Raw genomic sequence first — 27,728 nt, 5'->3', positions numbered from 1 at the left:
GGCCACTCCGGAGAGGGACGGCATGTCTAGGTATTCGGCGGCAATTCGGCGGAGGGTCCCTTGCTCCTGCTCAGAGTGAAGGACCTCCCGTTGAATTGCCACAGCTCACGATCGCAGCTTTTTTTTTTTTTGGCTGCTTGGGGCGTCAAAACCCCCGGAGCCGGCCCTGGCCAGAGCCTACTCTCCTTCGTCCTCTGATGCAGGAGGTAGCCAGCAGGGGAACTGCTGAGAAGCTGCAAGAGGGAAAGGAACTGCTCCGAACATTCCAGAGCTGCTCCTGTGGCTGCAGGGAAAGCAATGGAAGGCAAAGCCCTCTACTTCCAGTCCACAGCAATGAGACTGATACACACAGTTTAAAGCTGGCAGTGCATAGCTCAAGAAACACATTTTCGCTTAATCATAGAACATTTTCTTCTTAATATAGCTGTCTTCAAGGGCCACATTTAGACTTTTCAGAGCTTCAGAAAACCCCTGGGTCACAAAGTGTACAGCACTGTATTAGGGTGACGCTTTTGGTACTTACTTCAGGTCTGAGGATAGCCTTCTTACAGGCCTGACATAAAGCACCATTCTGGGAGAAACTGAGGGGAAGGCGACGGGTTCGATTCCGGCAAGTTGGCTCCTCACATATTAACCAACTCTGCAGAAGGAGAAGGGAAAAGAGAGAATAAAATAAACTTTACTATGATTAATGAAAACTCCTACCTTTTCCCCACCCAAATGTTGAACTCTACCTAGATGATTTTAATAATGTTTAAAAAGAAGATATTCTCTCTGATGATAAAGTACTCTAGAAAACATTAACTAGTAAGCCTCAACATCCCCTAGGAGGTTGGCATTATAAATAACACCCATTTTAAAGATGTAGCCACTGAAGTACAGAAAGGTCAAGGTACTTGCCCAAGGTAAGCTAGTAGGCGGTAGTGCCAGAAAAGAACCAAGAAGTCCTGACATCAAATTCCTTGGTCTACCCACTATACAACACACTGCCACAACATACTGCATTCTATGCTGAACAGATGCATAACGCAACATGTGTATTCTGCATCTACTTTCCTCTTCCACAACTGTGCAGCAAAGCAACACTGATGTAGTAGCAGGACAATCTTGGGGCAGCATGACAGAATGGCAAAGCATTCATGTTTCTTTTCATTTGCTGGCTTTTAGTAGGCATAACCTATCTATATCCATATTAATCTTAAGAAATTGCCACAGAGGTCCTGCTGATTGTCTCATTCATGACTCTTGTTTTACATCTCCCTCCCAGACCTGTTCAGTATTGCTTCTTGGGGTACTGACACAATTTGCTTGCTTGAGTTTGAGGAGGAAGTAAGGGATTACAATATGGATCTATTTTTGGTGGATTTCCTAATGATAAGCATCAGAGGGGTAGCCATGTTAGTCTGGATCTGTAAAAGCAGCAAAGAATCCTGTGGCACCTTATAGACTAACAGATGTTTTGGAGCATGAGCTTTTGCGGGTGAATACCCACTTCGTCAGATGCATGTAGTGGAAATTTCCAGGGGCAGGTATTTATATGCAGGCAAGCTAGAGATAATGAGGTAGTTCAATCAGGGAGGATGAGGCCCTGTTCTAGCAGTTGAGGTGTGAAAACCAAAGGAGGAGAAACTGGTTTTGTAATTGGCGAGCCATTCACAGTCTTTGTTTAATCCTAAACTGATGGTGTCAAATTTGCAGATGAACTGAAGCTCAGCAGTTTCTCTTTGAAGTCTGGTCCTGAAGTTTTTTTGCTGCAGGATGGCCACCTTAAGGTCTGCTATAGTGTGGCCAGGGAGATTGAAGTGTTCTCCTACAGGTTTTTGTATATTGCCATTCCTAATATCTGATTTGTGTCCGTTTATCCGTTTAATGATAAGCAGTTACTCTTCCATAGGAGGACCCAGCAAATCCAACACTGATAGACATGATTATCAAGCATTCCCCAATCTGCCTGGCTGAACAAAAAAAATCTGGCCCTGCTTGTTCTGACATGGCGCAGGCAAAGCATGCAGAATCTCTCTCTCAAGAACACAGAGGTAAGCAGAAGACTGAAGAGTGGGTGCACTCCTGAGGCTAGTGCAATGCTCCCCGTTTATGCCCAGGAAGTACAAACACAGCATCCATCAATGCACTACTTGTGCTCTCGAGGGAGGATTTTATGCACCTCTAAGCAGGACAGGGAAGGCTTTTCTGAAGAACATCATGCTAGAGGAAAATTCCACAACACTGCAGAATTTCTATGCAGAATTTGTAGTATACACAGTAACCATAAAGAGGGCAGAAAAATAAGAGACTATTCAGAAACACAATGTAAGAGAAAACTCTTTTTGAACATTTCTTGTTTATAGCACTTGCTCAGTGGGTTTAACTTTTAGAAAATGCAATTAGTTAAGTACAAAAATCGTATTAATATAAAAATTAAATGTTCAAAAGTATGGGAATTCCAAGAGTTAAGGTATCCCCTTCAGGGTTAGCTATACACCTATGCAGTCGTTTTTTAGTGCCATTTTCATGGTTAAATGTAAACAGCTATTAACTAGTTCTTAGGATTCTTAAGCTACATTGAACAATACAGGTTACGATAATGCTTCAGCTGAAGCCTTAACTTTTGGAAGTTCCTGAGTTCAGGCCTGATCCAAAGCCCACTGAAGTCAATGGCGACTCTATTGACTTGAACAGGTTTGGTTCAGGCCCTTAGTTCTCAGCTCCAGTTTCAGATATAAATCTCCACACATGTACTCAGATTAAAAACACAAAAAAAGTGCTATTAAACTGCAGCACATCTGTAAATGACTCATATTTAACTGACTTGGGGGTAGCCAAAATCCAAACATTTTTAAACAACGTGTGAAAATGCCAACTTAAAGCATTCTTCACTTAGAAACTACTGGACTAATTTTCTTCACACTTGAAAGATAAACGAATATGATTACTCTCTATAAATACACAAGGGGTGGAAGTGGGAGGGTTGATACCAGAGAGGGAGAAGAGTTATTTAAGCTAAAGGACAACACTGGCACAAGAACAAATGGGTATAAACTAGCCATGGATATATGTAGGCTGTAAATTATAAGTTTTCTAACCATCAGAAAAGCGAGGTTCTGGAACAGCCTTCCAACAAGAGTTGTGGGAACAAACAACCTAACTCAGTGGTCCCCAGTGCGGTGCCTGCAGAACAAGCATCTGCCGAATTGCTGCCAAAAAGCGGAGTCATCAAGAGGCATCGCTGCCAAAAAGCAGCATCAACAAGAGGCGTCGCTGCCAAAATGCCACTGATTTTCGGCGGCATTTCGGCAGCAACGCCTCTTGATGTTGCCGCTTCGTGGCGGCATTTCAGCTGATGCTTGTCCACCGGCCATGGTCCTTGGTGGCTCGTTGTCCGGCGCCCGCCATCCAGAAAAGGTTGGGGACCACTGACATAGCTAGTTTTAAGATGGAGCGTTGTAAGTTTATGAACATAATTACAAGAGATGTTGCGTATGATAGCAAGGGACTGGACTCAGTGACCCGGGAGATCCCTTCTAGTCCTGTCATGGTATACACATAGATGGTAGACTGGGAACTTCTATTCACTCCGTCTCATAACACAAAAAACAAGGCAACATTCAATGAAATTAAAAGATGAGAATGTAAAAAAAAACCCACAATAAAAACACAAACATTTTTTAACACAAGTGATTGAACTGTGGAACTCATTACTACAGGAAGTCGTAGCAATGAGTCGATCAGACAAAGAATTTAAGATTTAAAAGAGTGGGTATTTATACAGATTTCAAGAATACCCAGAGTTATCATAATAGATAAAAACAAAAATTATGGAAGGGACATTAAACTTCATGCTTCAGGCCTTAAAACAAAAACTGCCAGATTATGAAGACACCAATGCAAGGGACAGATTATCACACATTTATCTAATGAGGGGAGGTCTCACTAAGACTGGGCAATTTTTTTTTCCTGAATAGTGTATTTGAAAAATATGCAGTTTCAGTCAATTCTAAACTATTCATGATTTTGACACAAATTTGTCAAATAGTTTCCATTTTTTTTTCGGGCTAGAATCACAAGGAGATTTAGGTGTCACTCAGAAAAGAGAAGGAGGTGGTATCCCTTTATACCTAATAACCCACTGGTTATTACTCACCTGGTATGCAAGAGACTAGTGCTTAATTTGTAATGAGGGAGATGCTGGGGATCAAGCAATTATGTGCCGGGACTCAAGCAATTTTTTACTTCAGTAACTGCAGTAAGCCCAGAGGTGCTGGGGCTATGATCTGCCAAGCTTAGAGGTGCCAGGGCTCAGCATTTTAGGAGACTCAAGTTAATTTTCCCACTCTGTAACAGTGATTTCAAACCAAGTATCCCACATCCCAGGTAAGTGTCCTAATCACCAGGCTGTTCTGGGGGGAGCTCTTTCAGTCTCTCCTGTTGAAGTTTTTCCACTTTGTATAAATATTTAAATATTATTTGGTCCAGAGAGAGAGAGAGTACAAAATATGCCTTGTGAGGTATCATTCGAAAGCCAATAACTTACTGGTCAATAATATAATGATGAAACGTATGTAGCAACATTATATGTAAAGTTAGGAATACCCCCTGTATGATGTTTGTTAGCACATGTTCAAACCCACACAGCCGTGACAAGGCAAATGTTGTTAAACAAGTCTATCCTCAACAAAAGAAGAAACCGTTGCTTAATGTAACTGTGGTTCTTCGAGACATGATGCAGACGTCTATTCCACTTAGATGTGTGCGTGCCTTGTGCACTGGAGCTGGAGAAATTTATGTAGCAGTACCCATAGAGGGGTGATGTTCACACCTCATGGCTGTAGTTCCTCATTTGGCTACATGAGGCAGCCCTGACCCCCTCTCAGTTCCTTCACACCAAAATGCCCAGAAATGAGACTCTGATGCAGAGAGGACAGAGGGTGGGTCATGGAATACACATCTGCATCACACCTCCGAAGTACCACCAGTTACAGTAAGTAACTGTTTCTTCTCCAAGTAGCTGCAGCTGTACACTCCACATAGGTGACTTACAAGCCATCCCCTCTGCCCCTACCTAAACAAAGACTGGAGGACCATTCCACCTTGCATCCCCCTGGAAGAAGCAGTTATGGTATAATGGTTCGTGAATGTATGCTTCAATGACCATGTAGCAGCCATGCAAATATGCAATACAGACAGGTCTCTGAGAAATGCTATGGATGCTGCTTGTGCTCTCATAGAATGAACTTGCACCCACCGAGGGGGCAGAGCCAAAGCTATTTCATATGCAGTTTCGATGCAGGATGATATGCATTTGAAGACTGTCTGCAAAAAGACCTCTTGACCCTTCATGCAATCTGCATATGATGACACAGCATTGGAGAAGACTGATCTTTCCTGAATGGGGGGATGAAATGCCAATATTGCTGCCAGATGCAGTTTCAATTAACTAAATGCAAGCCCCAATGATTGAAGGCACAGCAAGTACTTCAAAATGTCCTGAATAGACACCAACAATGTTTGTATTCCACAACTAATGACCACACCAAAAATCTCTTCCATTTCACTGAATAAGCCATCCTGGTGGAGAGATTTCTATTGTTAAGGAGGACTTGCTGGACAGCCTCTGAACATCACTCTCTCTCTTTATTCAGCCATGCAACAGCCATGCCACAACATGCAGGGAGCTGAACATAGGATGTAAGGAGTGACCTTGGTTCTGAGTAAGTTGGGATGATAAGGGAGTGGTTTGGGATGCTGAACGGACAGTGCATGAAGGTAGGAGAACCAACGAGGCCTTAGTCATGCCGGGGCAATGATAATGAGCTTGGCCCAATCCACCTTGAGCTTGAGGATGACCTGTGGCATGATCGGGGGAATGGCATACTGAACAGCTGACTGCCAGCTGAGGTGGAAAGCATTGGACTGAAGCCCCCTCAAAAGTAGAACAGATATTTCCTGTTATCCCTTATAGCAAACAGATTTATTGCTGGGATGCCTCAAACTGTGAAGATGACCCAGAGTACATTTGTCCTCAGAGACCACTCATGACTCAGGAAAAATACCTGATGCGATTGTCCGTGAGATGATTTTGAACCCTGGGCAAGTGAATGGCTATCAGAGTAAAGTTCTCCTCAGTGCAGAACTGCCACAGCCAGATCGCTTCTAGACAAAGCAACCTGGAGTGTGCTCCTTCTTGTTTGTTCACATGATACATCACAGCAAAATTGTCGGTAAGTATGTGAACTACTGAGTCTCTGATATGGTCCTGAGACGTATTGCATGCATTGTAGATGGCCTGAAGCTCCAGAATGTTGATATAGAGTGAGACCACTTGCTCTGACCACAGCCCCTGTATTTTCAGAGACCCCAGCTGTTCCCCATAACCTATCAAGGAGGTCTCGGTAACAACCAACATGGTTGGCGAGGGCCAGACAAAGGGAATGCCTTGGCAAATGTTCTTGCAGTGGTGGATGAATCCAGAGAAGTCCAGGACCAGTGGAGGAAGATGAATCAGTCTATCTAAAGGGTGAAGAGTGAGACAATAAACAGTCCTGAGCCACATACAAAGGGGGCGAAGGTGCAATCTTGCAAACTGGACCACCTACGTGCAGGTGGCCATCTGGCCCAAGAGCTGGAGACTTGTCCAAACTATTGTGAAAGGCTGAAACTGCAGACTGAGGCACAGGTGGCAAACTGTCTGAAAATGGTAAGTCAGCAGAAACGCTTTCGACATAGTGGAATCTAACAAGGTCCCAATGAACTAGATTTTCTGAGTGGGAGCCAAGGTTGACTTTCTGGTGTTTAGGGTAAGACCAGATGGTCAAGCAAGTGCAGTGTGGTTCCAACATAAGAAAGAACTTCCTCTCTGGATCTACCTCTCAGTAACCAGTCATTCCAACACGGGAAGATGTGAATTTTCTTCTTCTTCCAGAGGTATGCTGTAATAACGACCACGCATTTGGTAAAAACTCGGAGGCAGAAGAGAGGCAGAATAGAAGTACTCTGTGCTGAAGTGGTGTTCCATCATGACGAAACAAAGGAACTTTTTATGGTTTGGCAAAATCGCTGCAAGAAAGTAGGTATCATGAAAGTACAGAGCAGCAAGCCAGTTGTTCTGAGACGCAACAAGGAGAATAGTAAATAGAATGACCATTTGGAACATTATGTACCTGATCTATTTGTTGAGGTCGTAAAAGTAGAGGATGGGTCTTACCCCTCCCTTGGATTTGGTACCAGAAAGTCCCAGGAGTAGAAGCCATGATGACACTTTTCCAGCGGAAACTCATCCATCACTCCCAAAGTACTGGGAGCAGTATCTTGTTAGATGGGTCCCTGAAGAGAGATGGGGAGAAAAGATGGAGAGGAGATGGGGAGGGGAACTAGCTGGTCTAACCTGATCCGACAGTGCTTAGGACCTAGCCGTCAGTGTCAAGCCTCAAGCACTGTGAAAGAGGACTAGCCTATCTTCAAGAACCACATGGTAGCCTAGAGACCTTGAAGGAGTGCAGTGTCTCATCAGTCTTGTCAGAGAACAGCATTTGGCCACTGAAGAGCAGATCCTCAATGGCTTGCTGGACATATGGGACAATGCCTGAATTTTGCAGCCAGGAAGCCCTCCTCACAGTGATCACAGAAGCCATCACTTAAGACCCTAAGAAGTCTGAGATGTCTAGTGCGGACTACAAGGATGTCTTAGTCACTAAGCTAGCCCTTAGTGACAAATAGCCAAAATTTCTCTTGCTGGTCTGAGAACTCTGACATAACTGTCCAGTGAACAAAATCCTACCAGGACAGCAAGGCTTGCTTGTTAGCAAAGGTATCAATCTTTCTGCCCATAAGGTACATTCGTTTAGCATCCTTATGCTTGAGGGTGGACTTAAACCTGGCTTGACAGGCTCTGTCCCTCATCATAGTTACAAATAGAGAATTTGGGGCTAGGTGGGAGTAAAACACCTCAAATCCCTCATGGGAACTGTGGCACTCTGTGCCTCAAAGTAGCATGTTGGAACCCACATAATCACCGGTCATGTAATTATGATATTTTTGAACAAAATATGCCATGTAAGATATCATAGAAAAGGTCATGATCTGCTGAAACTCATTATTCTGTCATAATATGTAGATCATTAGCGTGTATGAAGTTATGAGATTTTGCTGCATGGTTGCTACTGAAATACGCTGTAAGTTTGGGAATTGTCCCTTGCTAGTTCTCCAGTGAGGATAAAGGAGGTGATCCACACTCAGGTGGGCATTAAATGATGATTAATCAGCAGGAGAGTTGTAAACAAGGGTTTACAATTCTGTAAGAGAACCACCACACAATGGGGATCGCTCAACCCTGCAACTCAGCAAGCCCACCAGGCATATCTGGGCTAGTTTCTTTCCAGGGACATGGACTATAAAATAAGGGACAGAGGCATCATGCTTTTGCCTTTCTCATCCCCCACCTATGCTGAGAAGACAAAGACTTGAACTGAGCAGATCAGGCTTAAAGGGAAAGCCTATATATTAAGGACTGTAAACTACCTGTAACATCCAGTGGGGTGAGAAAAACTGCTTGATCCAAATACTGCTTAGGTTAAAGATTTAGACTGCAAGCGTACCTTTTATTTTCTTTGATAACTATTTCTGACTTATTGTGTCTACACTTATAATCACTTAAAATCTATCATTCTGTAGTTAATAAATCTGCTTTATATTTCATCTAAAACAGTGCGTTTTGGTTGAAGTGACTGGGAAATCTCATTTCAGTTTACAAAAGCTAGTGTGTGTCCTTTCCACATTGAGGGAGGGGTAGACTGGGTAATGAACTTACAGTGGTCAGGTTTCTTACCAGGGCAAGATGGTACAGTTCTGGAGTGCAAGGCTGGAGGCTTAGGAAATTTGCTGTTGCCTTTCTCTGTGTGATGCGTGAGTGGCTCAGGGAACATTTGTGCAACCGAGCTGGTGTGGGGTGTCACATGCTGTTGTTCTGAGTGATAACGGGGCCTGCAGGTGTTTGCTGCTTGTCACTAGCAAAGCATTGTAAGAGACAACCCAGGCTGGAGAGTTAGGGGGGCACAGCAAAATCCCAGTTCCAGGTTGTACCTAGATATCCCATCACAGGAATGAACTAAGCACTTTTCCATGTGCTTAACCACAGATGGTACCAAAGGCAGTGTGTTCCAGAGGGCCATAGCCAGTTCAAGGAGTACATCATTGATACACAGGGTGACTCTCCCTGAGACAGACGGCTGCAGAATATTCACTAAATTGTGGGTGTTCTCTTGCAAGAACTCCACTTGGATACTGAGGGAAGCAGCTATGTGCCACAAAACATCTTGGGCTGCTTTAAATTCTTTTGGTACCAAAAGGAGGGATGAACCAAGCCACACAAAATCATCTGGGGCTGAAGACAAATCCCTTCACTAGGCTAAAGCTGAATCCCGTTCCAGGGCTGTGGACACAGGTGGGACAACTATGGGACAACCCGCACAGAGAAGCAACGCCGGTACCTGGGTCTGCAGTGGATCAACAGTCATCACCACAGACCTGGCCGTCAATCTCGCCTTTGAGCATGATGAAGAGGACTCCACAAGTGAGGAGTGTCCCACAGATTCCATGGAGGCCACTAGCATTGATGGCCGGTAGGCGCTGGGCTAGAGGACTCTGTTTCAACCATGAGACAAGCGCCACTCCTGGTACTTGCAACAATTCATTGATGGCCCCTAATATTGGTCAGGCAATGGAAAATGGGAGGATGATGACCCTGACTCAGACACTGAGGAGCCTCAGGACCTCGGGGATAAGGGCAGAGCAAGACCAGAGGGAGTGAGTAGCTAGTCTACTTGTCTGTCGCAGAGAACGAGGCAGGAAGTGGTACGCTGGAGCCAGAAATGGTTTAAATTCTGAAGTGAGCAGCAGTACCTGAGTGTCTGATAGTACCTGCATTGAGGGTGGTGAAAACCACCACAGTAACTTTTATAGTGCTCAGGAGATTCCCAGTACCAAGGTCCCCCACACGGATTCCAGTACTGGCCCTGCTTCCTCAACCTATGGAAGGGGAATATTGGGGTGTGATGCTGACAGCCCTGAGAGTTCAGCAGCTTTTTTCAGTTGATGGAGCTATAGGTGATGCAGCCATGGCAAAGTCCTGTGGGAAGGAAAGGCAGAGAAGGTCTGTAGCTGCCTGGTACACTGCTGACATGGAAGCACCCGGTATCAGCATCGGACTCAAAGGATGCCCATAGCCAGAAGCAGAGTCAACTGTACAAGGTTTCTAAACCTGCCTACTTGGTACAGAAAGGTTAGAGCAGGGGTCAGCAACCTTTGGCATGTGGCCCATGAGGGTAATCCGTTGACAGGCTGCAAGACATTTTGTTTATGTTGACCGCCCGCAGGCACGGCTCCCCGCAGCTCCCAGTGGCCGCAGTCCACTGTTCCCGGCCAATGGGAGCTGCAGGAAGTGGTGCAGGCATTGACCACACACACATCTAAGTGGAATACATGGCTGCATATACATGAAGAAGAATGTGTATTTACCTCAATTTACAGGTAAGTAGTAAACAGGGTCCTGGAGACAGTAAGAGGGGGAAATGGCAGGAGTCCAGCCAATTCTGCATTTCAGCATACATACGGGAGGAGAAAGAGCATGGAGCCACCTTCACCATTAGACTCCACGTCGCCTTCTTTACTGTTTGACTTAATTTTGCTTTGAGAGGTAATCCTCAGAAGAATCCTCTTCAAAGGGTGACTGGACTATAAAAGTGAGGGGCAAGAACATTCCAAGGCATCGCTCTCTCTCTCACTCTTTCAGATAAGAAGAAAAAGGAACTAGCCGTGTGACTTTGGGAGGGGTTCTGACCTGAGAATTTGGTCCAAAGGTGGGCAAACTACGGCCCAGGGGCCACGTCCGACCTGCGGAACCCTCCTGCCTGGCCCCTGAGCTCCTGGCCCGGGAAGCTAGTTCCCAGCCCTTTCCCTGCCGTTCCCCCTGCACCGCAGCCTCAGCTCACTGCGCCGCCAGCACAATGCTCTGGACTGAGAGCTCCTGGGGCAGCACAGCTGCAGAGCCACAGCCTGACCTGGTGCTCCATGCTGTGCAGTGCAGTGGTGTGGCTGGCTTAAGCCGGGTGGCATGACTGCCTGTCCTGGCGCTCTGGGCGGTGCAGCTGTAGTGTAGCCAGCCACTGGTGCTCCAGGTACCATGGTATGGGGGCAGGGAGTGTGGAGTTGGATAGAGGGCAGGGGAGTTTGGGGTGGTGGTCAGGGGGTGGGGGTGTGCATAGGGGTTGGGGCGGTCAGAGGACAGGGAACAGGGGAGTTGAATGGGGGCAGGGGTCCCTGGGGGCAGTCAAGAATGACAGGAGGGGTTGGATGGGGTGGCAGGAGGCAGTCAGGGGCAGGGGTTCCAGGGGCGGTCCGGGAGAAGGGGTGGTTGGATGGGGCAGGAATCCCAGGGGGGTGTCAGGGGGTGAGAAGCAGGAGGGGTCAAGTAGGAGGCAGGGTGGGGCTGGGCCACGCCATGCCTGGCTGTTTGGGGAGGCACAGCCTCTGCTAACCAGTCCTCCATACAATTTTGGAAACCTGATGTAGCCCTCAGGCCGAAAAGTTTGCCTGTCCCTGATTTGGTCAGTCCTGTTGCTGAGAACATGTGGTAAGGATTTGACCTTGAACCAAGTCTAGTTTGTTAGGTTTTAATTACTAGAAAGCATTTTATCTTTATTTTCTTGTAAGCATTTCGTCTTTAATGCCTTGCAGTCACTTTAAATCTCTCTTTGTACTTAAATAAATTTGCTTTATTTTTAATCAAAACTAATCCATTGTTGTGTTTACACTGAACTATCTGATAACTCCAGTAAAAATAGTAAACTATTAAATATTGACCCTTTACAGAGAACATGGACCTCTAATATCTGAACTGCCCAGAAGAGGGCTGGACAGTGAAGAACACACATTCTGGGGGAAAATTTGGGACTGGGAGTGTGCTGGGGTCACCCTGTAGGTAGTAACCAAGGCTGCTAAAGCCAGAATGTAGCTGGTGTATTGCTGATTGGTTACTGGGGTCAGAGTTGCCGGACCAGGGCTGTAGCTATACATAGACAATCAGGGTGTGACCTGTATGCTGTTTGGGAGCAGCCCAGGCTGAGAGCTACAGAAGCAAAGCATTGGGAAGCACCCAAGGTTGCAGGGCAGAAAGTGACAACTCTTCACTGATCTGGACTGCACCCTGGAATGTGACAATCTCCCACTTCTTTTGCTTGCTTTCTGCCAACTGTTGGCATTTAGGGCTAATGATCAAGCATTTGAAGATCCACATAAATATGGTTCATTTTGTAAGGAGCTCCTTATATTATTTCACTAAAAGTACATAAAAAGGGCCACCAACCCTATCATGTAGTAATTACACTGGAAGCAAATTTCTTTATGTAACTACTATTTTTTTTTTTATTTACTGCTTAAGAAAGAACTATGAATGTTACTGGTCACACAATGCATTTAAGGAAAACACGAATCAACAGACTGACAACCAAACTGAAAACAACCACCATATTTTAAGACAACAACAAAACGTTAACATTCTACAACTCATTAATATTCTTCTTTTGTTTCTAATTATTAAGAAATGTCTAGTTATTGACATACGTAGCTGAAACTTATTTTTCTAAATAAATTACAATTCCATAGTTCACTGAGGTACGTTAAAAACTGGCGAAGTGCTAAGTTGTCAAGTCACCTGCATTTAAAGCAAATACCCAACTGTATCTCTGACACAGATACTGACTAAATGTCCCTTCAATTCATATAGAAAACAGATAATGTAATTTATCTAGACTTCCTACCAGTCATAATTAACATTAAAGAGGTCTTTTCTTCTTTGTCACCTCGCTATTCAGTACTTATTTGCGTTTGTTTGTACTTACTATCTGTTAATCTCTCTTTACAAATGACAACAATAACTAGTGCTATTATGCATGGAAATTAAACATGCAGATAAATGTGTGAAGGGAGCTATTTTTGAAAAAAGCAATATTAAAAGCATGTAGCTCTTTATGTCTCTTGTTTTGCTTTGATAATTAAGCTCTGGTCTTGATTTGCTTTAAACAAAAAACTTTTCCAAGGACATTCATGTTGAATCAAATTCAACATATGCACTCTGTTTAGTTTCAATTTATTCAAATGCATTATCGTTAACCCTTATTTGACTCATGCCTATTGTCTTTGCTGACCAAACAAAACCAGTCCTTCATTTCCCAGCAGCTATTGTTACGTTTTTAAATTAATTTGTGAAATAGCAAATAAAATTATGGCAGAAAACCCTCAGTTTTTAATTTGCTTGGTGTCTTCACCACTGACTACCATAATAACAACATTGACAAGTCTAGTGAGTCTAACAATTCTTGATTCAAATGCCCAGCTAAGTGTGAGAAATGTAAGACAAGGAGATTGGAGAAAATGTGTGATGTAAAAGAAAATCCCTGAATTATACTGTGTCCACTAAGTATAGCTAACGGAGAAAAGAACTGCAAATGAAAAGTACTGCTCTCTCTTCTTAAGCCTGTTGTTGATAGTCTAGCTTTTTGAATATTGCAGTTAGACAAGCATTATAAATATTATCCTATTGTAAACTTGCTATCTTAACTAGCTGAGCATGATGATTATTCTCTAATATAGCAACACTTTGGATATCTTGTAATGTGCTCAATGGTATGCTTCAGATAGGCTTCATTTTAGCAATTACTTAGGTTGATATTAACTCAGCCAGTGATACTTATGTATGGCATAAAATAGTCAGATGTTATGCAATGTATCCTATGATAAGCCAAACTATAAGGCTTTTTTTTTTGAGGCCTTGTCTATTAAGAAATGGGCCTTCATTCTACATATTAATAGTGAGCAAATAGTTATTATTGCAACATTCTTGGATTTCATTTACATATAAAAAAGTTTGTTTTGCTTCCTGCATGAACACATTTTTAGAAATTTTAACAGCACCTAATTTCCACAAGAACAAAAACGGGTCAAATCTCAAAACCAAAAGCCACAGAGAAAACAAAAGACAAGACAAACGCCCAGGCAGCCAGCTGCAAGAAAACAAGTATATTCTACAGCCTGGTAGCTCCATCTACTGCCGAGCATGCATATGCAAGAAGGGGGAACTACTGTATATCAGCAGCTCCATGATACTCCAAACAGGGAACTTCCAAGTAAAAAGGTAAATGCTAGAGTTGCCTGGGAAACAGAATTTCAATTTTACCATCAATTTCTAGTTTTTGGATTTTTTTTGGTCTGATTCAGGATGGAAATCCCCAAACTCTATTTTTTTCCTTCACAGAATGGATATTCTGCAATATTTTGTTTTGGAAATAACAAAATGTTCTCACAGTGGAAACATATAAGTGTTTCTGAAATTAATTATTGCTACACAGGATCCCTGGAGGACTACAGCAGAGCCCGGGAGCCTGGAACCCCAGCTCTGCAGGAGCCCACCAAGAAGCTGCTCCACAGCAGTGGAGCTTGGAAGCCTGGGCTTCCCATCACTTAACCTGGTGGGTTGCCATGGAATTGGGGAGCCACAGATCTGTTAATTTCCAAGAAAAACTGAAAATTTTCTGTGTAATTTAGATTTTGTGGAAAGTGTATTATCTGTCAAAAAAAAATCATTCCAACAGAAAATTTCCAGCTAGCACCAGCAAATGTGTAAAACTAATAGTGCTACACAAAAAATCCAAAATGCAGATATTCAATAGGAAGAAGGAAGATAATGCTGAAAAAGACAGATGATAATGGACAGGAAGTTAGAGCATCTGAAATGCAACAGCACAAAAAAGGAAATATACTTGCTGTCTATACATGTCTGATGTATTCAAACACATATGAATCTGGCGTACTGCATTTAATTCTGGGCACTATATTAATTGGAAAGAAAAACTGACAAAAGAGAGAGAAAAGAAAAAATATTGTCAGGGACTAAAGATACTGAATGATACATTTATACATTTAAGCTTAAAGAAACTAAATATGTATAGTTTAAATGATGAATAAGGAAGGAGTAACAACATAATTACACAGTTGAAGGGTGTAAACACACATGAGGAAAAGGAATTACTGAGGATGATCAATGCACATAGGAGGTCACAGTGGATGCATTGTTTGGAACATTGAAAACTAGAGTGGAGAAAATTTTCAGAAAATGTGTTATAGGGAAAAAAGTCATCCATTTAAAGATTGATAAACTCGTTCAGATGACTAAAATTTTCCTTTCAAGGCCCAACCTTTCCTCCTACCCAGCCCAATGTACTTTGCCCCCTTTCTCATCAGACACTGGACACACTTCAGACATGAGCTGGGGCTCCAGAGCTTTACCATGCTCCTTTCATCTGTCCACACAGACTATTTCTTAAGCTGTATAAAACACAATCTTATTGGCATTAGAATTAGTTTAGCTAGCAACCTTAGATGGCACTACTATGCATAACAAGTCCAACATAGAAGCACAGAACACAGCTGTAATTGTCCTTAAAGAATTTATCTGGAAGGAAGGAAGGGCAGACTGGGAGAAGTTAGTCCCAGAATGGAAAATTTCTTACCCGATAACTTCCTGTCTGCTTGCAACATGTCCCATAACAGAGCTGTTCTCCTCTCTGCAGTTCTGCTTGCAACATGTCACAACATTCTCTGGCTTGTAAAAATTCTTATAAGATGATTGGTATTGAAGTTATTGTTGCTAATCAGTGAACTGTGTACAGTAGGCTAACTAGCACACAAAACTGCAGACTAAAAATTAAATGGGGTCTGTTGGCTACTGAAGCCACACCATGGATTGTAGAATCACGGGAGACGCTAGCAGAAAGGAAATTATTGGGTAAGAAATTTCCCATTTGGCAGCCAAAGGTCTCCCACAATTCTCTGATGTATGGGAAGTAGTGAGCAATGAACAGTAAGCATGGAGGGATAAACAAACATACTGAAAAAGAGAGGTATACCCTTGAACTAAATGGATGAATGGTAAATTATTTACCGTAGCTCATTGCATGCAGCACCTTCTTTTCTAAGGAGGCCTCTGCAGGATAGAAAATCCACCTTATAATGTTTAATAAAGGTGTTGATATAAGATACTTTGCTGTTCTATAGACTCTCTCATAGTTGACACACAAGCTCTTTCTGTTTAAAGTCACCAAAGTTCTCGTAGTGTTTTGATTCCATTTCTTAAGAAATACATTCACCTGATGGCCTGTATGCATAACTTAATCATCTGTCCAAGGATACTTCGTATGCCAGAGACCTTGGCACTTTGGGTGAAAGAACATGAACAAGGAGCCTAATCTTCTTGTAAGCTAATCTAGATCTTTAGTGTTCTCTCTATATCCACTTTATGCCACAGACTTCAGTAAGGCACAGGATTTGGGCAGAATGATAGGAGTATCACTTACTGTGACATATGGAAAAAGGAATCATGTTTGGCAAGAGGCTCGGGATTTCTTAAAAGCACTTATGTTGTCATTGTGGTACACACAATATAGTTTGCACATGGATAGAGCTGCTAACTCCAAAACTCATCCAACAGATATGATAGCGATCAAGAAGCAGGTGTTTTGATAGAGAAAATAGAGTGGTGTGACCACTGTTAGTGGTTCAAAAGCGTGGGTGGTTAGAGCTTTTAGAACCAATGGCAGATCCCACTTAGGAACGATTGTTCTGAACATGTCTCTGAAAAATCTTGAGACTTGAGGATTTTTGACTAAAGAGCTTGAGTATTCTGCACGCAAGACACTACTTATGGCTGACACCCCAAAGTACTATGATGTTAGGCAGAAGATCTTTGTCCATACCATCTCGAAGAAAATCCAGAATTGCTGGAATACCAAGATTCTTGAGGTTTCTGCTTTCTTGACATTATGAGCTAAACCATGACCAGATGGAAGTGGTGGTCTTTAGCATTGAAGAGCATCTGGAGGCCAGTAGAATCCTACTCACTTTGGAGGATAATTCAAAGCAATTAACAGCTCCTGTTCAACAGTCATGCTGTCAGCTGGAGATGGCCTGGAGAACAGGACTTTGGTGAAAGATGTTCAGACTCTGGTCAATGTTGTGGGGGTTCCAACGTCAAGTCTACCGGGTACAAAGAAGATGGTCTCTGTGGCCAGTGTAGAACTAGAACTATATATTACCTTTGCTACCTCTCACCTTATCTTCTGAATCACCTCCTCTAGAAGGTGAAGTGGTGGGAATGTGAAAGCAAGCCCTTCAGCCACCAGCGTGCAAGAGTATTTGTTCCCAGTGACCTGGGATCTGCTTCCTTGATGAAGTACTTTGGTAACTATTTGTTCTTGTGACTGGCAAACAGATAGACAGCTGGAACTAGTCACCATTCTGAGTTGTTGACTGTATGTCTGTTGGGCCAATCTGCGTTCATGTCTATTTCTACCTTCATGTGAATTGTTCTTACAGAAGCCAGAGTCTCTTCAGCCCATTCCATTATTTCCATTACGCCAAGTGTAGAGTTGAGCTTCAAATTCCCCCTTGGTTGGTGAGGTATGCCTCTGTGGTACTGCTTGACTAGATGGGGTGGTGAAATGAAGACTATTTTCACCACTTTTAGCTTCAAGAGGCTGATGCTCTCATTCCAGTCTATGGAGTTCCACGTGCCATGAGCTGTACTGTGTCCCAGATATGCTCCCCACCCCCATTAAGCTGGCATCTGTAAGGAGTACCTGAGGGCCTGGAGGACAGATATGAAGATCCCTGCAGACACTCCCTGGGATTGTCCACCAACTGAGAGATTCTAGCATGTAGTACGGAACCAGCACCTGATCTATCACACATTCCAGTGAGTAGTTCCACACCTTCTGGAGATGCCTAATATGGAATCTTGTGCATGGTATAATTGTTATACATGAAACCAGAAGGCATAGTAGCTACAGACACTGAGAGATGAACAATCTTGGATTCCTTCCAAGCATGAATATCAAGTTCTGGATTTGCTCAAATCTGTCCAGTAAGGGGAAAACCTTGGCCACAGATGTGGCTCTTTGTGGAAGGGAAGAGATAAAAGAGCTCTTCCTGCTGTTTATCACAAACCCATGTGCTCGAACCAACTCTGACGCTGGAACGGTGGTGTCGTGAGCTGCTTCTTTGGTCAGGGATCTGATAAAAAATGTAGTCTAGGAAGAAATACAGGTTAGGGCTCTGAGACTGACTATGACCACATGAGCATCTGGTAAAGACTCTGGGAACTGATTAAAAGCATCTGCTAAGTCCACTGAGGTAACAAAATCCCTTTGGATAGGGTTGTTACTGCCAAGGCTATGGAGTCCATCCAAAATCTTGTTTTCTTCATCCATTTGTTGAGCTGTTCAAAATCCAAGATGCTCTAAACCTCTTCTCCAGTACTTCAGGCGACACACTCCATATTTATCATTATCCAGAAGAACCTTCTTTCTGAAAGAACCAATTATATTGCTCTTATAGCCAGAAAGAAAAAGCTCTCATTCATACTACTCCAGATAGGTGACTGGATGTAGGGACAGTGTGGGGCTCTTAGCCAGTGAAATAAACAACCTCTCTCACCCATATAGACTCATAGACTTTAAGGCCAGAAGGGACCATCATGATTATCCAGTCTGACCTCCTCCTCATTGCAGACCACAAAACCTCACCCATCCACTCAGGACGTAGGCCCATAACCTCTGGCTGAGTTACTAAAGTCCTTGATTTAAATTAATCAAGCAAGCAAGACTCCACCATTTACTCTAGATCAAACCAGCAAGTGACCCATGCCTGCAGAAGAAGGCAACCCCCAGAGTCTCTGCCAGGGAGACCAGGGAGAAAATCCCCCTGCCTCCAATTATGGTGATCAGTTAGACCCTGAGTATGTAGGGAATGCCCACCAGCCACACACCTGAGGCCTCCCTAGCTAGTGTCCCATCACCAGACTTTGGAGATATTTACAGATAGGTCATATGCCACTGTAGGCAATCTCATTATACCATCCCCTCCATAAATTTATCAAGCTCAGCTTTAAAACAAGTTAGGTGTCTGTGGTCAAAAGACCATTTTTTAAAGAAGTGGGATATTCTGCTTCCTAGATTCTAACTGGGTAGCAGGCACAGTCTTTCATAGTAAGCTCTTAGAGCTATTGCAGCTACCTCTGGCTTTGCTTCCTGATCCACAGTTGCAGGGTTTTCCTCTGACGTACCTGTCTGCTTTCTTTTCCTACTTCCGTGATGAGGATAGATGAAAGGAAAATTTTTGCATGTAGTTGGGCTTTAGTACCTTTTCAAGGTACTGTGTGGAGATGACAGGAACTACTTCAGTTTGGATGCTGTGTGCTACTCTCTCATCCAATTTTTCTTAAAACAGGGAAGAGCCTGTGAATTTGGGTGCCTTAATCACTAGATTACAGAGTCATTCTCTCTCTGTCCCAATGACTATTTACGTATTTATCTATAGTGGAACAGTCACTATAGGGCAAGGGTGAGAGAGAGAGAGAGAGAGAGAGACTGAGACTCTGTAGTCCATGTGTGATGGGCTGGATCACAGAGATCCCCTTGGGACAGCCACCTGATGTGCTGAGACTACCTCTGAGCCCGTTTTCCCTGGCAGCTTAGGACTTCAGTACCCTGTCTTGCTGAGCAAGACACGCTAGCCTGGTGCAAACACAGACCAAGGTCTGAACCACATCCCCCAAAAGCTGCAGGTTTAACTGAAAACAGCTTAAGATGTGCTCCTGTCTCCAACACCCAGATACCCAATTCCCAATGGGATCCAAACCCCAAATAAATCTGTTTTACTCTGTATAAAGTTTATACAGATAAACTCAAATTGTTCGTCCTCTATAACACTGATAGAGAGAGATGCACAGTTTTTTGCTCCCCTAGGTATTACTTCCTTGCTCTGGTTAATTAATAAGTAAAAAGGGATTTTATTAAATATAAAAAAGTAGGATTTAAGTGGTTCCAAGTAATAACAGACAGAACAAAGTAAATTACCAAGCAAAATAAAACAAAATAACGCAAGTCTAAGCCTAATACAGTAAGAAACTAAATGCAGGTAAATCTCACCCTCAGAGATGTTCCAATAAGCTTCTTTCACAGACTAGACTCCTTCCTAGTCTGGGTCCAGCAATCATTCACACCCCTGTAATTACTGTCCTTTGTTCCAGTTTCTTTCAGGCATCTCTTTGGGGTGGAGAGGCTATCTTTTGAGCCAGCTGAACACAAAATGGAGGGGTTTCCAGGGACTTTTATAATCTCTCTCTTGTGCAACATCACAGCCACAAGATGGGGTCACTAGCCACCTGGGCAAGTCACATGTCTATGGATGATTCAGCTTTTTGCAGGCCAACGCTATTGTTTACATGTTAGTTTGAACGTTCCCAGGAAAGCTCAGATGTGGATTAGCGTTTCCCAAAGTCCACTGTTACTTAATTACTCCCAATTATTTGAATAACCCCTTCACACTATGTTGACCAGATCTGCCTTATGTGCTTCCTACAGCAAACACTTTAAATATAAGCATAGAGCCAACACTCATAACTTCAGATATAAAAATGATATAAGCATATAAATAGGATGAATATATTCAGTAGATTATAACCTTTGCAAAGATATGTTACATGTCATATCTAGCATAAAATATATTCCAGTTATGTCATATTTACACTAAAACATATTTCTATAAAGCATTATTGGGTGCAATGTCACACCAGGAGTTAGGGCCAGTCTCTCTGCTTCAATCACTCATTGTTTATCCACAGTCGAACATCTTCAACAGAAGAGACGGGGAGAGCCCCATATCAGAATATTCCATAGCTCAAAGGTTCTCTTGAAAAGATGGGAGACCATTCTGGCAGAGGAGGGGGAATTGAACCTGGGTCTCCCACATCCCAAGCAAGTATGCTAATGACTGGGCTGGAAGTTATAAGGTGGGGATCACTGCCACCATTATTACCACCTTCCCCTCTTCCAGTTGGATTATCAATGGGGCTTAATCCAGTATGCATGCTCAGAGGCTGCCTACCTAACTAGGTGCTATATGTGACTAAGGCAGATGATCCCATCTTCCCCGATTTGTGAATTGTTAGGCAAGGAGATAGTGTCTGGGTGCCTAGAGGGAGGTAGCAGCGTGCATGCCCTGAGGTAGAAACATAGGCGTCTATGGAACTTTTACCCTGAAAACTTAAGTGCTGAGTGAGTTTAGGTGCCTACTGCATTCGGCAAGAGTTCTGTTGATCATAGCGGAGCCAAAACTGGAACTAAGGTGCCTAAACTCAAAGAAACTTTGTGGATCTGGGGCAATGTGTTTAAACCTAGAAAGAGATCCAGCAGCATGAGCGTGGATATTTTAGCAGCGTCCTTGGTCATAAAGAGGTTAATGTGTTAGAGCCACGAGGGCTGTGTCTGTGCTGTGCTCTGGTATGAACCCTGATTGTGGTGCTTCCAGGATGTTGGTTAATGTCACTTATGGTTGGTGGTTACGACTTTCTTTTATTTTTAATCCAGAAATGCGAGTTGGAGACAGAATGGTCGTTGGAAAGGTCATCAGCGTTGAGTGTTGGCTTCCCGAACATTGTACCAACTATTGAGGTTTTTCAAGGAGCAAGACAAGTGAAAATGCACAATAATAGTCCCATGTGATGCAAGAAATAGATGCACTGAACAAAGTGGCAAAAGACAATTTATTTCAATAACAGTATATCAATATACAGAACTCTTTTGTGGCAAAGACCACTAAGGTGATTTACCAAAATGCCACCAACAAGGTTTACCAAGACTCTTTTGAAAGGTTTCCCTGCCAGGTAAAATACCATTTCACCCCACACTTGGGATAAATATTGCAGGGAACTGTATGATATGAGCAAAATGAATTCTACACTGGAAATGAAAGTGGCTGAGATCTATGTGAGGTGCTAGACTTATCCCAATGTACCTTCTCCTATGCTCAAACAAGTTGTGGATGTGGTGTGGATGCTGTAAAGCAATAAAGCCCGTGGAGTGGATAACATACAAGCAGAAATAATTAAAAGTGGCGGGGAGGCACTCATCAGGGTATACCATAAGTTTGTCAGTGTGATCTGGGAGCATGGAAAATGGCTCAAGAGTTGGATGGTTCCTATTCATAAAAAGGGGGACTTGGCTATTTGTGGATGTTACTACACAATCTCATTATTGACTCACCCTAGCAAAATACTGCTATACATTACCCTGAAGAGAACTGTGTCCACGACAGAGAACCTTCTGGATGAAGAACAAGCCAAGCTGAAGCCCAAAGGGGTAGAGTGGAGCAAATATTCAATCTGCATGCGCTATGCGAGACTGTGCTGGAGAACATGGGAAGATAGATTATGTCTTTGTGTATTTTGCTAAGGTGTTTAACTGCATGTGGCACAAAGCGCTTTGGGCAACCTTGCAGTAGATGACAGCTGGTAAAAATGTAATAAGGCTGATATAAAATTACTACGGAAATGTGACAGTTTCATTTTTTGTGGAGAGTGAATAAAGTAGTTGGTTTGACTTGAGGATAGGTGTCAGAGATGGTTGCATGCTATCTTGAAGAAATTTTAAGAAGAGCCATTGATGGAAACCTATACAAGTTCCTGCCTGTCAATGGACAAAAAATTAGTCATCTGTGCTTCACCAATGATACTGACCTGATGTTGCAAGAAGAGGTACAAAAGTTGTCAGAAAGACAATGGAAGCAGAAACGTTAGGTCTAAAGATGGCACATGAAAAGAAAAAGACAGTAGTGACATAATCTATTGAAAAAGCAGATATTCCTAACTAAATCTGAGGTGGACTGGAGTGCACTGGGCACTTCAAATACCTGGATAGCATGACTACACAGGATTCTAAACATTACTTAGAGAGCCGAAATAGAATTGAGCTTGTGACTCCTGTTCTACTGAGCCTCAGCCACATTCGGAGAAGCACAGGTAAAGCATAAAATGAAATTGCTGCAGTCTCTTGTCTTCAGCATCTTGCTATATGCATGTGAAACATGGATGCTAAGAATGGACATTAAGTCCTATCTACACTGCATCTGGGAATGAACCTCCAACCCTGAGTCCACATACCCGTATCAGTGGGGCTCACATGAGTGTGCTAAAAATAGCTGTGCAGACTTTATGGATCGGGCTGGTGCTCAGGGTCTAAATCTTGGGGTGGGGAGAGGTTGGCTTCAGAGCCCGAGCTGCAATGTCAAAGCACTGTACACACAACTATTTTCAGTGTGGTAGCATTAGCACACCCAACACAGGTCTGTGAATCCAGGCTGGGAGGCTCGCTCCCAGACACAGTATAGACATATCTAAAGCGGTTTTCTGCCTTCTCATTTAAATGTTACAGGCTATTGCTGCGCATTAGCTATCCCGGCACATGATCTGTTATCACATCTAAGGAAGAGGGGAGTCTAGTTTTGGCACTCTTCGGATAAGAAGGTTCACTTGGCATTAACACAACACCGGAGCCAGACTTCCAAATATGGATCACCAGCAGATCCAAGGAGAATACATAAATCAGTGATGAGCACAGCAGCACTTTCGATTCTGTTTGTTGGCTACATTTGAGAGCTCTAACCTTTGGATTTCTTCAAAGCTCACATTTAAGATATCTTGACTACAAAACTATTTCCTTTAGTAAAAACTGATCAGATTATACAGAACCCATTAGCTGGGTTCTTACGCTCTCCTTCATTAATAAGAAAATTTAGCCAATAATGCCACTAGAGGCAAGCCTGAAAAGGTAAACCTGTGCAAACAGAGCACTACCATTCCAGAGAAAGCTCATTATAAGGCTCCAGAGAAACTGGTGTCCTGATTTTCCCTATCTTAGGGCCACTTTGTGACACGCTTGTGATGCTAAGTGGCTCTAAAACCAGTAGGATCACCCTGTGACAGATATTGCAACTCCATGCAGTATCTTTGGGGACCATTATATTAAATTTATGAATGGTTTATGGATCATTGTATTCTACTTCTTGGGGGAAGATGTTCACAGTTTCTCCAGGAACTAAAAAATAGTGAGGGATTATTAAAGAGAGTTACTGAGACTAAACAACTTCAGAGAAGTGCCACCTCACAGGATGGTTTGCATATAATGGTTCAGGCAGGGTTTTCCAGAGGCCTGTCTACACTTTAAATGCTACAGAGGCACTGCTGTAGTGCTTCAGTGTAGACACAACCTGTGCCAATGGAAGGGAGTCTCCTGTAGGTGTAGGTAATCCATCTTCCATCGACCTAGCACTGTCTACACTGGGAGTTTGACTGGTCTATGTTGCTCCAGGGAGTGGATTTTTTATACCCCTGAGTGACACAGCAAGGTTGTCTTAACTTTTTAGTGTAGATCAAGATAAAGAAAGGGCTTTTGGTATAAACCTGTGGTCTGCAGACCCCTGGGGGTCCATGGACTGTGTCTAAAAGATCTGTGAAAGGCTGTCGTTACCATAGAACAGTGGTTTTCAACCTAGGGGTCCACAAATTATATTTAAGATTTCCAAAGAGGTCCACATATCCATTTGAAATTTTTTAAGAGTCTGAAAATGAAAAAAGGTTGAAAACCACCTGTATAAACAGACGAGCTTGCCTTCATTTAGGTTCAGCAAATGGAAATGACTCTCTGTCCAAGGGGAGGCCCCAACCCTTGTTGAAGAGTTGGAAGGGATACTGGCCTACCATATGGAAGATGGGTGATTCTGGAATGCTCAGTGTGGGTTTAAATCTATTTTTATATGATTTTATCTACGCTTTTAATGTATTAATAAATGTGTTAGTTTAGAAAGAGCTGAGTGGTAAGTTTTAACTGCTGGCTATACCAGGGGTAGGCAACCTATGGCACGTGTGCCAAAGGCGGCACATGAGCTGATTTTCAGTGGCACTCACACTGCCCGGGTCCTGTCCACCAGTCTGGAGGGCTCTGCATTTTAATGTAAATTTAAATGAAGCTTCTTAAACATTTTAAAAACCTTATTTACTTTACATACAACAATAGTTTTAGTTATATATTTTAGACTTACAGAAAGAAACTTTCTAAAAATGTTAAAATGTATTACTGGCACACAAAACCTTAAATAAAAGTGAATAAATGAAGACTCGGCACACCACTTCTGAAAGATTGCCAACCCCTGGGTATACACTTGCAGAGCAATGCACAGGGGCTGGCCTTCAGGCAGCCTGCTTGAAAGGGCTATCACAGTTGATAGCAGGGGGTGTACAGATTTAAAATCTCTGATCAGAAGAGAGTGGGACAATGGTCCCTACTCAGAGACAGGTGATGGGTGGAGACTGGGCACACCTATAGTGGACTGCAGACAGGGAAATACAGGTGCAGCTACACTGACACAGTGACACACACCAACACAGGGGGATATTTCAGTGCCATAAAGCTGGTATAATGCCTCCTATACCCCACCCTCCCTAACCTGCTGATTTTGTAGGGGTATCACTGGGAAAAGGGAGGCATTAGCCAATGTTTTCAATTGCCCTAGCAATTCCCAGTTACTGTAATTGCCCCTGGGGGCCACTTGCAGTCAGTATAATTTAAAGCATCTCAAACTATACTGAGGAACTGAAATGGTGTACAGATCCCAGGATTAGTGCAAAGACTGCTACCAAACAGGGCAGCTCTCTCTTTGTTTCCATCCACTCTACCCCAGAACAGTCAATACGCAGGTCCAAACCTTGTTCCCTTTTAAATCTGTGGAAATTTGCCTCATTGACTCAAAAGGTACCAGAGTCTGGCTGTGCAACAAAGCTCCACCCCCTCAACATATGTTTTAGGAACTCCTGTATTACTCAGCACTTGGTAAGTGCCTGGGGTTCTGTCAGCAACAAATCACTCTCTCACCACAAAGCAAATCACAAAATATAATATGTGCCTATTTTTAGGCTACGCAGTGAAGGTTTGTGGCTTTTTTTAGGAGTGGTATATTGTGATTTAGGATTTTCAAAGAACAACAGAACATGTATTGTTTTCTGATTCAAATTTGCACCAAAAACTGGAAAAGAAACCCCCAAAATTTCTAATGGGAACTCACTATAAAAAAAATTACCTTGATTTTTAAGATAAACCTTCTACACAGCAATGTGTCATGCCTGCCTGATTATTAAAGCTCAGAGAGGTGCTGAAGCAGGAAATGAAGGAACAAAGCAAGAAAAAAAAATTAGAAAAAACTAAAGTTAATGCAGAAATACGTCTAACAAAATTATCAAACATGACAGACGTGGAAAATATCTTATTGGTCAATGTAAGAGTTTTAAATGTTATGAAAAATTGATTTTTAAAGTACGACATCTCTAAACATACATCACATGTCATTTCATACAAGTTATTTGAAATGTACTGATCTTCTCATTTGTTCCATCAGTCTACTGAAAAGATAATGGAGCACTCTAAATCCTTATGATAGGTTAGATGCAAACAGAAGTTCTTAAGTAAACGCATGTAATAGCACTACCAGTGGATAAATTCCAACCCTAACAATGGGACATTATATAATAAATTAACAAGTGAGTTCTGCTTTGCTTCACATCAAGGCCAGTACCTCAGCCTTGCAATCCTAATTTGCAATCAGGGTCTAAGCACAAGAAAATGCACCTAAAGAACATTAAACGTTAAAAAGTAGCACACAAGTCTTCATAGCCTGCCATACAGTGCACAAAGAAAGCCAACCATCACCAGCAATTTTATTTTACCACAGTCGGACAATACCAAAGCAGTTAAATTTGACTCCATGCAAGCAACTGTGGGAAATTATACTTAAAATGACTATATATGGAAAATTACATTTGAAAAAATGGCTCAGTGGAGGATGTATATGTATTTCTGTATGGACAGCTAAAACCTCTAGTAGTATATTCAAGTCTATTCTGTAAAATACTCTTCCTATTCATCCAACTCAAAGCAAACTGAATTCTTAGGCTATAATAGGTCACAACTAAGTACAGTACCTTGCTTCAGGAATAATTTTGCTTTGTCTGTCAACTGTCAACAAAGCACAAAAAGCTCACACAGTCCAGCCATGTATTGTACATGTTAGGGAATCTAACAAATAGTAAGAATTCAAGACTTCATTGGAGCTATGACGCCACTTTAGCTAGGAAACTAAAAGTATTTTTCCCCCTTCACAGACTATTGTATGACAAAACTTTTCATGTTAGACTGTTTTGAAGAAGCTAAATAAATATGACAAGTATATTCAATATCGAAGGTACAATGAAGATCTGATTTTCCCAAATACATGGTAATAAACAGTTATGAGTGCTTGAGCTGATACATCTACTTCAGTTGCATAAAGAAAGGAAAAGAGAAAAAGAATGTGAAGGTAAATGTTGCATACAAAAACTGTGATAGTAGATGAATACTGAAGGAATTTGTGTTTATGAAGGTTTAAAAGTTATACATACACTTTTACAGTTATGTGTAGTTCTAAGTTTAGAAGAGCTTACTGATATAAATGGTAATGATAGAGTCAACAGCCGGTCATCTTAAAACCGGAATTGTTTAAAGCATCACTAAGCAATGTTTGATCATTTAAGTTTAATTATTTTCTTCTTGAGAATGGCACTAATGAAACTGAATATCTTTCGTGGTTTCGAAGAGCAGTTTGAATAGTCTGCAAACAGGACTAAGGGCAGACAAGAGAGCTGGCTGAGCCAGGGGGTTGCTAGGTGATGCAGAATGCAAACCCACAAACTTGTTAAGGTTTACCCTTCGCTTTCATGCCACTCTCACACAAGCTCTACAAAAGTTCTGAGCATTAACTTT

The 27,728-nt window shown here is 42.5% G+C and overlaps 1 protein-coding gene across 3 annotated transcripts in view; it reads right to left on the bottom strand.

Annotated features, from left to right (window-relative positions):
- Positions 1-27,728, bottom strand: part of POLA1 (DNA polymerase alpha 1, catalytic subunit) — a 347,695-nt gene that overhangs the window by 100,994 nt on the left and 218,973 nt on the right. For all 3 annotated transcript variants that reach the window (XM_030575194.1, XM_030575210.1, XM_030575203.1), the window contains one exon: positions 524-640. In XM_030575194.1, the coding sequence (XP_030431054.1) occupies positions 524-640 (117 nt within the window). The remainder of the gene's footprint in view (positions 1-523; positions 641-27,728) is intronic.

This window comes from Gopherus evgoodei, chromosome 1 (assembly GCF_007399415.2).
Source record: "Gopherus evgoodei ecotype Sinaloan lineage chromosome 1, rGopEvg1_v1.p, whole genome shotgun sequence".
Taxonomy (NCBI): domain Eukaryota; kingdom Metazoa; phylum Chordata; order Testudines; family Testudinidae; genus Gopherus; species Gopherus evgoodei.
The sequence above is the reverse complement of the archived record's forward strand: the minus strand, read 5'-3'. Positions and strand labels throughout refer to the sequence as shown.